This window comes from Toxorhynchites rutilus, chromosome 2 (genome assembly GCF_029784135.1).
Source record: "Toxorhynchites rutilus septentrionalis strain SRP chromosome 2, ASM2978413v1, whole genome shotgun sequence".
Classification (NCBI taxonomy): Eukaryota; Metazoa; Arthropoda; class Insecta; order Diptera; family Culicidae; genus Toxorhynchites; species Toxorhynchites rutilus.
In genome coordinates this window covers 249656363-249669848 of record NC_073745.1, presented here as the reverse complement: position 1 = coordinate 249669848, position 13486 = coordinate 249656363, and the positions used below count along the sequence as shown (strand labels likewise).

Sequence of the window (13486 nt, the reverse complement as noted above, 5' to 3'; positions counted from 1 at the left end):
GGGCGGGTTCATTTCCTTTGGCACGAAGGTGACCCCGTTGGCTTCGTACCACTCCAACACGTCCTTTGAATAGTGGCACGAAGCGAGATCCGACCAGAAGATGGTCGGGCCCTCGTGTTGCTTCAATAGTGGTAGTAAGCGCTTCTGTAGGCACTCCTTAAGGTAAACCTGCCCGTTTACCGTGCCGGTCATCACGAAGGGGGCGCTCCGCTTTCCGCAAGAGCAGATCGCTTGCCACACCATGTACTTTTTGGCAAACTTGGATAGTTTCTGTATGCGAATCTCCTCCGGAACGCTGAATTTGTCCTCTGCGGAGAAGAACAACAGGCCCGGCAGCTGACGAAAGTCCGCTTTGACGTAGGTTTCGTCGTCCATTACCAGGCAATGCGGCTTCGTCAGCATTTCGGTGTACAGCTTCCGGGCTCGCGTCTTCCCCACCATGTTTTGCCTTTCGTCGCGGATAGGAGCCTTCTGAACCTTGTATGTACGCAGGCCCTCCCGCTGCTTGGTCCGCTGGACGAATGAACTTGACAAATTCAGCTTATTGGCGACATCCCGGACCGAACTTCTCGGATCACGTCTAAACTGCTTAACTACGCGCTTGTGATCTTTTTCACTGACGGAGCATCCATTTTTGCCATTCTTCACCTTCCGGTCGATGGTTAGGTTCTCGAAGTATCGTTTTAGTACTCTGCTGACCGTGGATTGGACGATTCCCAGCATCTTACCGATGTCCCGATGTGACAACTCCGGATTCTCGAAATTAGTGCACAGGATTAATTCACGACGCTCTTTTTCGTTCGACGACATTTTTCCAAATTTACGAAAAATTGACAGTGAAGCATGGCCAACGTGATCTATCTTATCTGATTTTAAAGCGAAAGCTGAAGATATAATTCCTAAAAATTAAATTTCTACAGCGTTTTTTCCGTGATGCAATTTGATGTGACACACCCTTTATGCTCTCCCCATACAGTGCACATCGATTAGTGCACAAAAATTACGTATATCTACACACTGGTTAATAAAATTGTGTTGAAGCTTCGGGTGACTAAACTGCCAATGTGTTGGCAACGATTTCGTGCAGTGGACTCTGTGCACAAGAGAAGAGAATGGTGGTGGGTTGATTCAGATCTCCTCATCGATAGTCTCTCACGATTCTCTCGCAACCCGAGTTCAGACAACCAGATCCAGATCCACAATCGGCGCGCTTCGCGTAAGATGCTTTTATATAGCGGTTCTCTGAAAGCTTGCTTGACGCAGATGATTTATTACGTCATCGACATCAGTCTCTGTGCACTTTTTCGGTGAACAGATAGAGCGGCGCTCACACGCTCTAGTAAATTGCCAATGTATTAGCGTATGTATCGTGCATATTTTGCTTTGCACGTGAGGAGATCCACGCTTTAGATTCGCAGTCGGATTGGCGCACTCCAGATGACAAAATTTCATCCAGTTTTTTTTCGGTGTGCCAATTGAGATTCGTGATAAATCATCACAAATCACACTGTTGGCCAGTATATTGTCGATGAGTTTTTGAAAAGGCCGTTTGCGAAAAGAACTGTGAAAGAGAAATAACTTTTTGCGAAAATGGATTTTCCGCGGCCAAAACTGGATAAGTTAAAAACGACTTGTGCTAGAAACGGTAAAATAGTTACACGGGACTTTGATGCTACAGCTCACGACGCGAAGTAGCTTTGTGGTTCAGGGACAAGAGTAAAGCTATTTTGTTGGCCTTGTTTGCTGTTACAGAGCCCAGCAGAAAACAGTGTAGAGATACTTTTAATTTTTTTTTATTTTTATTGAAAGATACATTCATCTGACATAAGTCTTAATGAACTATACAGAGTAGGATTGATTGCAGATTTGAATCATCCATCTTTCGCTATAAATACTCATTCAGCTACCAAAGAGCACACCAACAACAGCATGATATGCCGCACGTTTGAGAAAACTTGCATTGAAGATGCGTTAGTAGCTCATCCTAATGAAATCGTAAGAAACAAGTATAATTCAATTGTGAAGAAAAACAGAGAAGGCACATTCTCATTGAATTAGTTTGTCCTCCAGTTCACATGGGCTGAGCTTCCGAGGTCACGACGAAAGCATAACGTCTGTAAATACAGAAACCTATAAGGACATGTGTAACTTTTTGGCTACGAAAGAAATGTCGGCTTCCGTCTTCATAAATACCACGGTAGTGTTTTCTGGAACATTAGAATAAATTCAGAATGAGTTTAGTTTACTGCATCAATTTGGCGTATCACCTGCTAAGCTGGTTGCGCAAACATATGATGGAGCTCGAGTGATGTCAGAAGATAAAGGAGAAATCCAGGCGATCGCAAAGAAGTCGTTTCCAAACGCTAATCATATTCATTGTAAGACGCATGTTCTCAATATTGTTTTTCTGCACTCTTGCATGAAAAATTCAAAAACAAGGAAATGTTTTCCTTCACTCTCTTCGTTGGCACCATTCTTTATCCAAAGCCCAAAGTGCGATTACGAGTTGAAGAAATTTATGCAGCAGAAGATCCCGAACTTGTGCAGAGTCAAGTCAGCTCTAGGATGATCAACATAGTTGAAACATATAATAACGAAATTTCTACTTGTCTGGAAGAAATGTATCGAGGTGACACAAAGTGGGATGGTGATACGATTTCACTCGCACCAGGGCTGCAAGGATACATGCTGGATTTTGATACAATTTTCTTCAATCGCTTCAAATTTCTAATTTGCCAACATTCTGTACCATACCCTACAACAACGAGAACTCTAATTTTGACAAAGTGAAATTAGGAAATGAACTGCGAGTGTTCTATACGGAGCCAGAATTTGCCGAGAAGAAAATACCGGAGATTATAAAAACACTGATCGGTAGCAATCTTGACGATATTTTTCCGGAAATTGTTTCATTCGCAAAGCTAATACTAACGCTTCCTCAAACAAATTTTTTTAGTTCACGATTATGAAAAATAGCTCAAAATAAGAGTTAGACTCAGAAATGTTTGAAATATGAGGAAACACGAGTTAGTTCAGTCAATCCACTAAAATTCTTAGATAAAAAAACAATATTCGAGCACTAATTGGCCCCTTTCTTTTGCAATGTTGAGCAGAAATTTATCAAATTTTGGGTTTCGCTGGTTCACCGTGTAGGTGCACAACTAGTCAATTTACTCACGAGACGCCACTGAGTAACAGTAATAGTAATAGTAATGCAAAATGATGCCAAAATGAAGGAAACAATATCTTGACCACATGTGACACTGACTGCATTGTGACACTTTTCCGTTGGCACTACTGAAAATTCGGTAGGTGGCGTCATTCCTAATATTCGAGTGAGTCGGTTAAATACCAACCTCTCCAATATATTTTTTTCCAAAATCTCTGGAAAATTTCAGTTATAGATGTTGTGTCAATAATGACCAACATATACTTGATTAAAATTAACTCTCATCAAACAAAAATTCCATTCAATGATTGAACAATAAAACAGTTTTTATCGTACACAAACCTCATTCAACGTATTTGATCCAGGCAATCGTAACGATTACTCGGCGATTTGAAATCCATATTTTTAATGGAAATCATTATTCCCTTTTTCTTGTCTTCCATATTTGAACCGAATTCGTGAAAAATGATTAAATACATACGATCTCTTCACAAGATTGACAGACAAGCATTTTTCCTCTCCAACAAACGTTCTATGTAACTGCTATGAAAACAATTTCATAACAATTTTCTATTTTTCTTTCCAGGTAATCCAAAATTGATCAAATACACTGCGAAATTCGTTCGCGATCATCGCCAGGTAATATTATAACAAAATACCCTAACGGACGCGGCGTCCACATTATATGGGATCCGTCCAGCATATAACCCCGGCGCGGAACATATACAGGGCAGCGCGGGCGCGCGCTACAGCATCACATTGGTGTTATAAATTTTATCATCACTTTTATCAGCTCGACTCTGTCGGACGCCTCTCAGCGAAAATCGCTAAACTTGCAGGCTCAATTCAACGGGAGCCTGCCATTCGAGGGCTGGGCGCGGAACCATAAAATGTCAAATGATTTGAGCGGACAGCGGCGGGAAATCGAACGGACAGCGGCTGTTGCTGCTGCTGCTGATGTTGCACTCTGGGTATGCGAATGCCGGGGAAAATACGACAATGGAAACTATGGGCCGAGTGAGACGGAAACGGCTAAAACAAGAACGCCCGGAATTAGAGTAATGCTCAGAGCACCGCATGGCTGACCGACTGACTGCGCCCGGTGTGGAAGTTACGATTTTTGGCCACATCTGTCTTTCAAGCTGCGGACTGTACACCTCCTCCCCCGAGGGAATGTTTCGGTTTGAGCAGGCTCTGAGCGCTCGGGCCACGGATGGACGTACGAAAAAATAGCGAGTTAAATTATACGTAAATATAAATCCACGTCGATGCCAGAACCTGATAATGTATGGTATATTCACATTTTATCGGCCCGCGGCCAGTTGCTCGCCGTGGGCGTTTGGGACCAGTTTAATTGCATCTCTTTTCATTTCGTATATTATTATTTTATGGTTAGAAGGTTTTTTCCCCTGAGCTCACCAGCCCACCACCGCCGCCCTCCTATGCGTGAGGGACAAAGCTCCCCGCCCGCCCAGGCCGGACGGATGGTTTGGCCTTATTTAGTGTCCCTGCCTGCGCTTGCCCCTTCCGCCTTTTTCGGATGACGTCTCCGGCGGGGGTTGGTTGTTGTCCGTGGTGGTGTTACCGTTTCGGTTGTGTATTAGTGATTAGAGCCAATAGGGATGACACAACAACGTTTCTACAGCGTTGTTACGAACTTGGCGCGAGCAACGGCTGAAATAAATTTACGTCATTACAACATGCCACAGGTGCAGATTTATCTGGAAAGGTACAGATTTTTCCATTATTTTTGGTACAGAGTCTTGTCAAAAAGTACAGATTGGTACAGATTTTTCAACGTGTGAAATTTATTTCATTCGAACGAAGCAACATTAAGGTACAAGACGACTTTCACGCCTCAACGATTTGATTAAACATCGTGGTGGCAGCTCGAATATTTCAATGAATGATGATTTGCAATCTACATTAAAAAATATAAGTATAAGCATTATCAAATACACGAATGTGCAAATGTAAATGTAGTATCTGTAGTAAATAAATTAGTATTTTTTCATGCTAATAAAAAATATTTTTCTCTACAACGAATATTTCGGATGGTACAGATTTTTGGAAGAGCAAGCACAGATGAGAAAGATTTTTTAACCCCTCTGGTACGGATGAACATATGGCAACACTGCATGTAACCTTAACCCATTACTGCCCAGGTGTACAAGAACTTGATCCAAATGGCATGAAACTTTCTAGTCCATCTAGGTTTGTCCCGAAAAGGGGGGGGGAGCAATATTTTGGTTTAGAGTTCTTTGGAAGTTGAGATACCTGACGTATGAAATTTCATACGCTGAGCCAATACAGTATCAAAAATGGAAATCATTTGAATATCGAACATATCAAACACAAATTTATTTCATAAGATTCAACTTTAACAATCATTTTCATGTTTTATTAGCAGTTTCGTGTACTGCCGTTCTACGCATAATTGTCTCATGGTTCATAGGGATTACATAGAACAGTTATGCGTAGAACGGCAGTGTTCGGATTTAGTATCACTGAGTACGGTGCAAACCCACACCACACTTCAAGCAAATATACGTCGTACATCGGTCGCAATACGCACACCTTCGTTGGGTACCATTTGGATTCGTATTAATGGAATGATTTATTCCGTCAAACCTAACTTCCGATGACTTCGAGTGTTTAGGCTTGATCTGCATGAACTTGATCCTTGCTGGATTTATGTCACCTAGAAGTCCTTCACAGATAGCTCTGACGAAGTTAATCAAAGGTCCATTTCCATGATTCTTTCTGTAGATATGCCAAAGATTGACAACCCCACCGTTCAGCACAAATCGGAAAAAGGGCCAATACCACTTCTTATTACGGATGGTGCAGCGGTATAGCCCTTGTTGAGCGTCGAAGAGATCAACTCCATCCATTCCTTTGTTGTACATTTTGCAAAGATGTGGTTGGAATACTGATCCTCTTTTTTTCTCTGCCTTAATGTATCTCTTACACGTACCTCCACGTAGGACAATGTTGTTGTTTTTGACATTTGTAGCCATATTGACAACATTATTGTCATTCCAACGAACAATGACGATGGTTGTTTCAGTATCACACACAACGTCATATGGTCCACGAGCTTGCTTTTTCATGGATTCCAACGGCGCCTTTTCAATGCGGTTGTTACGGATGCTTCCAATGATACTTATGTCCCTCTTGCCTAAATCTTCAAGAAGGGCCAAACTGGTAAAAAAATTATCTATGTACATGTAACTTTCTTCAGCAACAATATCTTTGCTCAAATTGGACACAACCTTCGATCCCAGTGGTTTTCCAGGGTCACGATCATAAAACATTATAAAATGCATATAAATCTAAACATGTGTTTTACCTTCATACGGGATTAACTTGATGAGATATCCGTCATGAGTACAAAGGCACCAAACTGAATTGTTTCATAGAGTTCCTGCCGTAGTAAGGCTCCATAGCTTCGTCGATAGAGAAATGTTTTCCCAAAGGCTGTCCCACTTTCAGAAACTTGTCATTCGCATGTTCAATCAAAGGACGAACCTTGAACAATTTGTCGGACCCATGATTAAGTAAATTGTTGTTGAACTGCAGATATTTCATAGTTTGCTCAAATTTATTCCTTGGCATAGCGTTGGCAATCAGCATATTGTACGTATCTTCTTTTGCTTCCCAGTAGAACCGCTTACTTGGTACTTTTACGTATCCAGAAACGAGCACAATTCCTAGAAAATTATACATTTCCGGTACGGTCACACGGAATCTTGTATCTCCTTTCAGCAGTGCGTACTTATTTGTCTCTGTGGTGATTAGTCCGACGAAATCTGCGTCAAATAGGTAATGGAACATTTGAACGGCAGACCATTTATGTTTCGAGCAGAGATCACTAAGATCAGGTGAATGTCCTTCAAGAACAACGGCTGCATCTGCATCCGAATTTAAGGCCATTTTTTCCCAGTGTCTGGCTCTCCGCTTCTTGCTGCTGCCCTAGGAGCATTCTTATGATTGACCTCGTTCAATGTTGCTCTCGACATTTACGTGTTTGCCAAAACCGGAAGGGCCGTTCTCCGAGTCACTATCTGCAGCATCCACATCGCTGTCTCGACCGCTTAGGGGCACGATGACAAAGTCAATATCATTTGTTGACACTAGATTTTCGAAAGCATCTTCGTCCAAATCAATCAGATAATTGTACAGCTCCTCCGGATTATCGGCAAGCTGATATATCCTATTGAGAAAAAAAATATACCGTAGTTACACAGCGTATGAAATTTCATACGCTCAAAAATAAACATAGATTTTTTTGCGGTTTCATAATTTCTTCCGATTTTTTGCTAGATATCATTTTTTACACTCGTCTAGTAGTGTTGTGTCTCAGATTTGAGCAATGTAGGATCTTTTAAGACTTTGATTAAGTTATCTTTACTTTTGCGACTCCATTAAACTCGAACTTTGCAAGCTTCAATACACAACAAAACAACAAAAATGACAGATAAAACGACACTGACACAAAACACTCTTAAATTGTCATGTGGTATCATTTAAAATGCGCTTCACACTTTAGTTTCATCAAAAACAGTTTTTCCAAAAACGGGCATTTTTGCGTATTAAATTTCATACGCTGGACACTAATGGGTTAAAGCGGTAGCATTATTTTCTGCTACTGGTACAAATGTTAACGATATAAATATGGATGTTGAAATTCAGTGTAAACATGCGTAAACATTTAAACGCGACTTCTATACATACTGCCACCAAAAATGGTATATATTCAATATAAATAAATATAAAGTTTTGTATTTACATGTAAAGTGATGGATCAATTCAATGCTTTGTGGTGTTATTTTCATAATTTTGTTCGCATATAAACCTAGCACACACCAAAATAAAATAATCCTGCAAATAAACATTCAAATCTATCGATCTGTTCTCGAGTTAGATCGTAACATACGGACTCCAAATCATTTTTATTCAAATAGATGAACAAAACTAGTTTGCTGATTTTTGTTTTAATTTTATATGTTTTTTCAACTTTTTAGGTACATAAACCTGATGCCAAATTGTTATTTAAAAATAATTAAATCCGTTATTCCGTTCTCGAGTTAAATCGTGACATACGGACACCAAAACATTTCTATTTCTGTGGATTGAGTTAACAGTTTCGTGTATTGTTCATACATACATTATGAGTCCCTGTGTTTTCGAGTCATATGCAGAGTCTCAATCTCAGGTTTGCGGAGCGAGAGGTTTGTCTTCCGGTCTAGAAATCCATTCAACCCACTCCAGCCAGCAATTTTCTGTTTCTTATTGGTAGGGTTTTGACGTTGTTTTTTCGGCCAATTCAAAAGCAAAACGAGGGTCATCAATCATAGCGATCCCATAAACATGGTTCTTAAAGATCGAGTAGGTGACAAGTCAACACGTGAAAGACAAGGAAAAAGGTTTACAGGAGACGAAAATATGCCGATGAGCACTGTTTATCGGATCCTTGCATCCAGGAACGTCGAGCGGAAGACCGGTAGTGGCTGTCCGGAACATGACATGACGAAAAAGAAGATTTCTGGAAAAGCTGTTCGACAACGGTTCGGTACGAGTTTTCGTGACGTCGGCCAAATATTTCGCTGCTCCATTCCTACATCCACAGAACTCTCAAGCAGGAGGGCATCGTCTGTCGGAAGAAGACTGGGTCCCCAGAGTACACGGACGAGCAGATAGCCACTGTGAAATCTCAGTGCCGGTGGATGACGAAGAATTATCGCGGGACGTCGTTCGTACTGAACGACGAAACGTATTTTCCCCTGTCAAAGTCCCACATTCCCGGCAATGATCGGTACTATACCAGCAACAAGGCGTCCACACCCCCCGGGATGAAGTACAAATACAGGTATAAGTTCGAGAAGAAAGTTATGCTGTATATTGCAATCTCCGACAAAGGGATTTCAGAGCCCTGGTTTAACAAGCCGAGCGTACTTGCCATGAACCAGAAGGTGTACCAGGAGGAGTGCCCGAAGAAAATTCTTCCCATTACGCCAAAAAGACGTTGGCGTACCTCGAGGAAAAACAGATACCGTGTGTACCCAAGGAAAGGAACCCGACCAACTTGTCCCAGTGCCGTCCGATCGAGGATTTTTTCGGCACCCTCAGTGCCCTGGTGTACAAGAATAATAGGCGAGCCACGGACACCAAGTAGCTGACCACGATGATTCGGAATTTCAACCGGAAGAGGGATGTCAGTGTCGTCCAGCGTTCTTGTGAGCTCATCTCCACCAAGTTACGCCGTGTGGATGAGCACGGCTCCTTTGATAACATTCACTAACTTTTTTGACGTAGGACAACGTCTTTCATTTCTATCCTGGGGTGTAAGTTCAAAGTTTCGAAAGCGAAAATGTTACGCCGGAGAACCATATAGAACCATATAATGAACGAAATGGTATAATAAACACTTCATTCGAAAGATAAAATGTCCACGCGTTATATGCTTGTTATTTTTTGATCCAAAAACTTGTTTCAATAGCCTTAAAATTGCTTTCAAAACAGGCTATTGAAATCACACCAATCGGTATATAAGTGAGTGCCGCTCGGAAATCCACTCAGTTATGATTAATGAAAAAATGTTCACCACCTCAAAAAAACACCCTATGCAAAATACCAGCTCAATCGGACTTAAGGGAGAGTGGCGCAAAGCAGTCAAAGTTAGAGTTTTTGACGTAGAACTACGTCTTTCATTAAGGGTACCAAATCATAAAACAGGCCACGTTATGAAATAAAGGCTACGTTAATAACTATTTTTGCCGCCAACGGATTTATACAATTTACATACCAAACGAATCGGAAATTCCCTAAGATTTGTTTTTTATGCCAATATTACAATTCCTCGATATGTGAACGGTTTTAATTGATCAAAACTAGAAACATTTCCATTTTCCCATACATTTGTTTTGCTCATTTGCTCATGCCGTCAATAACGAGCAACCCATCGGCGATCAACTAAAGGGAATGATTTAAAGTCACGGTGAACAAAGAAAAGAAGAAGAACGAAGGAGAATTTTTGATGAGAGCATAAATATTGGTTCTCGCTGAGGCGACTTTCGATATCGTTCTAGATACGAAGCAATGAACATCGCTTGTTCTTCTATGTTTTGCGTCATCACATGTCTTCATTTCGGATCGAGCTGTGGACGCGACCAAATAACTTACTCGCATTGCAATCATTATACCTGACGCTATTCCATTAAGGTTCTGAACTACACAATTGTGTGGGGAATCATCTACGTCAACAAAATGGTTGTGTCTTGGACACAATCTCTTATAATTTCTTTTGAAAATCTAAATACACAGAGTTCTACGTTCTTCTTTTTTGCCCTAGTGCGGGTACTTTTGTATTCGCATGCATTTTGTACCCAGAGGGAAATGTAAAATACATCGATAGTTTGGCGATTCTTCCGTTCACATATTTTGAAAGACCACCATAAATGAATGAAATGAACAACGAATCATGGCATACGTTAGATTTCCAATAAGAACGTAATCTATCACAATACATAAATTGACCAAAATTGGGACTTGTTCGCAATTGAATTCGGAAATTGTTTCATTCAATCACTGGTTACTCAATAATTTAATCAATACACTGAAATGATTACTAAGTCAACGCTAGTGCTACCTCAACCTTGCGGTTATATCTTAGGTATAACCCACCCATAGTTTTGACGTAGGACTACGTCTTTCATTTCTGTACCGGAGTGTAAGTTCAATGTTTTGAAAACGAGAGAGTGACCCTAGAGTGCAAGGTTTTCAACGTTAATACCTCTTTACCGGATGAATGGAGTGGTATAATAATCACTTCATTCGAATGATAGAATATCAAAGAGTTATATGATTGGCACTTATTGGTCAAAAAAATTGTATCAATAACTTAAAAATTGCTTCGAAAACAGTCTATTGAAATCATAACAATCTAGTTTATCGATGATGGCTGCCTTTGTGGTGATCGGAATGTGTTCCCCAACACGGACGCAAAATCAAAGCACTTAGAGAAACCGTCATCGCGAAATCATGCAGGTTGTGATTTCTTTTACTCGCATGCAAATGTGCTCGAGCAAAGGAAGATTTGCGTATTCGGTTCCCGCGACGCAATCGTATCCAAAAGCATCAGTTCCTGTTTCGCTTTCGCATGGAATGGCCATGAGGAAATGTTCGCTTGTACATGAGCTCGAGCAAAGGAAGATTTGAACATTCGGTTACGGCGATACAATCGTATCACAGAAATTCTCTTTTTGACGTAGAACTACGTCTTTCATTAAGGGTGCCAAATCAGAAAACAGGTCACGTTTTTATGAAATAAATAACTAGTTTTGCCGCGAACGGATTTTGGCGACTTACATATTAAACGAATCGGAAATGGTAAATGGTTAAAATTCATGAAAACTTTAAGCATTTCCATTTTCCCATACATTTGTTCTGTTCATTTGTGTGCTTTCCTGAACAGAGCTGACGACCAACGGAGGGGAAATCGTAGGATTTAAAGTCTCCGTGAACAAAGGAAAAGTAGAAGAATGAAGGGGAATACTTGACTAGAGTATAAACAGTGGATCTCGCTGAGGCAAACTTTCATTCGGCATCGGACTGTTGAGCAATCCAGTTTACTTTGCTTTCACTGTGCTTCGATCTAAGATTGGACCCCACCAGTGGTAATCCAACTTGGATATCGTCGTTTGGTTTTTCTGTTCGTTTTTCGCGTTATTCGTATCGTGTGTTTTTCTTTCCGCGTAATAAATTGGACGCTTCGCGTAGTTTGTGATGAGCAAGAAGAAGAGGAAGGCAGGCTCGAGCCCTGCAAAAAACGAACGCATTGCCAGGGGCAATAAAATTTCGAGGCAAGCGTCATCTAATGATGCACGTGATGTTGGTGCAGTGAAAAGCGCTTGCACTGAACCGAGACTTCGCGAATGTGACACCGCATCGAACAACAGCGAAGTAGGCGATTTCGGCGCGTCGGTCGAAAATGTAAACGCCGTTACCCAGGCAGCAACAAAATCAAGATCCGCCCGCTGGTGGTGAAGGCGGTCGCTCTAATTCAGTCTTTTTCCAAGCAGTTAGCATTGTTTGTTTTCCGTCATCATAAGGGCTTCATTGGTGCCTTTGAGAATGCATCAATGCATTTAACTGACGTTATGGCGAAGCAGGCGCTAAGGTTGTGCGCCAAAAAATATTTAGGGAAAACCAAGCATCTTGAATGTCTTACTGGAATGTTATAAGTTATTTGGTTTCGCGTGCCAGTCACGACTGCCTTCAACTAGGATTGCATTTGCGCTAATATTGATCATAATGAAGCATTGCTACTGTTTTCGAGGTTGTTATCAACAAACAGAGTTTATTTCGCTTGTTTAGTAACCAAGAAAGTAAATGTCGTTCTGGAATTTTGTATGTGATTAGGTTTCGCTTGCCAGTAGCAAAACTTCCTCCACTAAGGGTGACAACTGCGCTTCTCTCGAGGATGAGAAAGTAATGCAAATTTTTTCGAGGCCAGTAATATTAACAGAAGCGTTACCTTTGAGAATAGCGCAAAATGATGAGAAGTGTTTATATTCCTAGTGGTTTCAAGCCACCAATGTATGGCTCTATATGCATGCTATGGCGAACGCTTCTTTGGCGCTTGGTTTTTGTTGTACGAACGATGCCTATTCCGATTCTTTTGAGACAATACTAAATAACATGTAGCAGGATATTTGATACTTGCAAGTGTTGTCATTGTTGTTGTTTCCATGCGGTGCCAAAGATATATTGATGTAGTTATGAGATGTGAAATAATGGTGCTGGTGCAATATGTATATAAGCGACTGTAGCCGAGTCTATGTCAATTGTGAAAAAGGCCACCGGAATAACGTTCGAGGTAAATTTTCAATGCATTGACATGAAATAAATTGCGACATACGATCAGCTAGTGTATTGTTTTGCGAGGGCAAGAATGAATCATCAACCAATTATCATCAACTGATTCTACAATGAAAAAACCATTTCAGAGATTATTCAGCTATGCAGTTGTTTTTAAAATTTCACAGCATTATAGAATAATATCCGAATGTATAAACGAGCGACTTATATAAAATAACAGCGTAGTTCTACGTCAACAATGCGGTCGTATCTTGGACACAATCTCCTATAATTTTTTCTTTGAACACCCGTTATACCTGCTCCTGGTTCGAAGTGAACACGGGATATTTCTATCATAGCATGATAGATGGATGTTCATCCATCAGGGATGTGATTTATGAGCATTGTTCGAGAGATACCATGGTTCTCCGCAAGTCTCTCGAACAACGCTCATAA

The 13486-nt window shown here is 40.9% G+C and overlaps 3 protein-coding genes across 3 annotated transcripts in view; 1 reads left to right on the top strand and 2 right to left on the bottom strand.

The window, feature by feature from the left end:
- LOC129766799 (piggyBac transposable element-derived protein 3-like) overlaps positions 1 to 6486 on the bottom strand; it is a 28458-nt gene extending 21972 nt beyond the window's left edge. Inside the window, exon 1 of the mRNA XM_055767394.1 lies at positions 5801 to 6486. Coding sequence (XP_055623369.1) covers positions 5801 to 6486 — 686 coding nt within the window. The remainder of the gene's footprint in view (positions 1 to 5800) is intronic.
- LOC129767841 (BTB/POZ domain-containing protein Tiwaz) overlaps positions 1 to 13486 on the top strand; it is a 160762-nt gene that overhangs the window by 55040 nt on the left and 92236 nt on the right. The window lies entirely within an intron of this gene.
- Positions 6554 to 7105, bottom strand: LOC129766798 (piggyBac transposable element-derived protein 2-like). Its single transcript, XM_055767393.1, has one exon. The coding sequence runs from the start codon at positions 7103 to 7105 to the stop codon at positions 6554 to 6556; it is 552 nt and encodes a 183-aa protein (XP_055623368.1).

Coding starts and splice junctions, on each gene's coding strand:
- LOC129766798 (XM_055767393.1), bottom strand. CDS start 7,105: ATGGCCTTAAATTCGGATGCAGATGCAGCCGTTGTTCTTGAAGGACAT.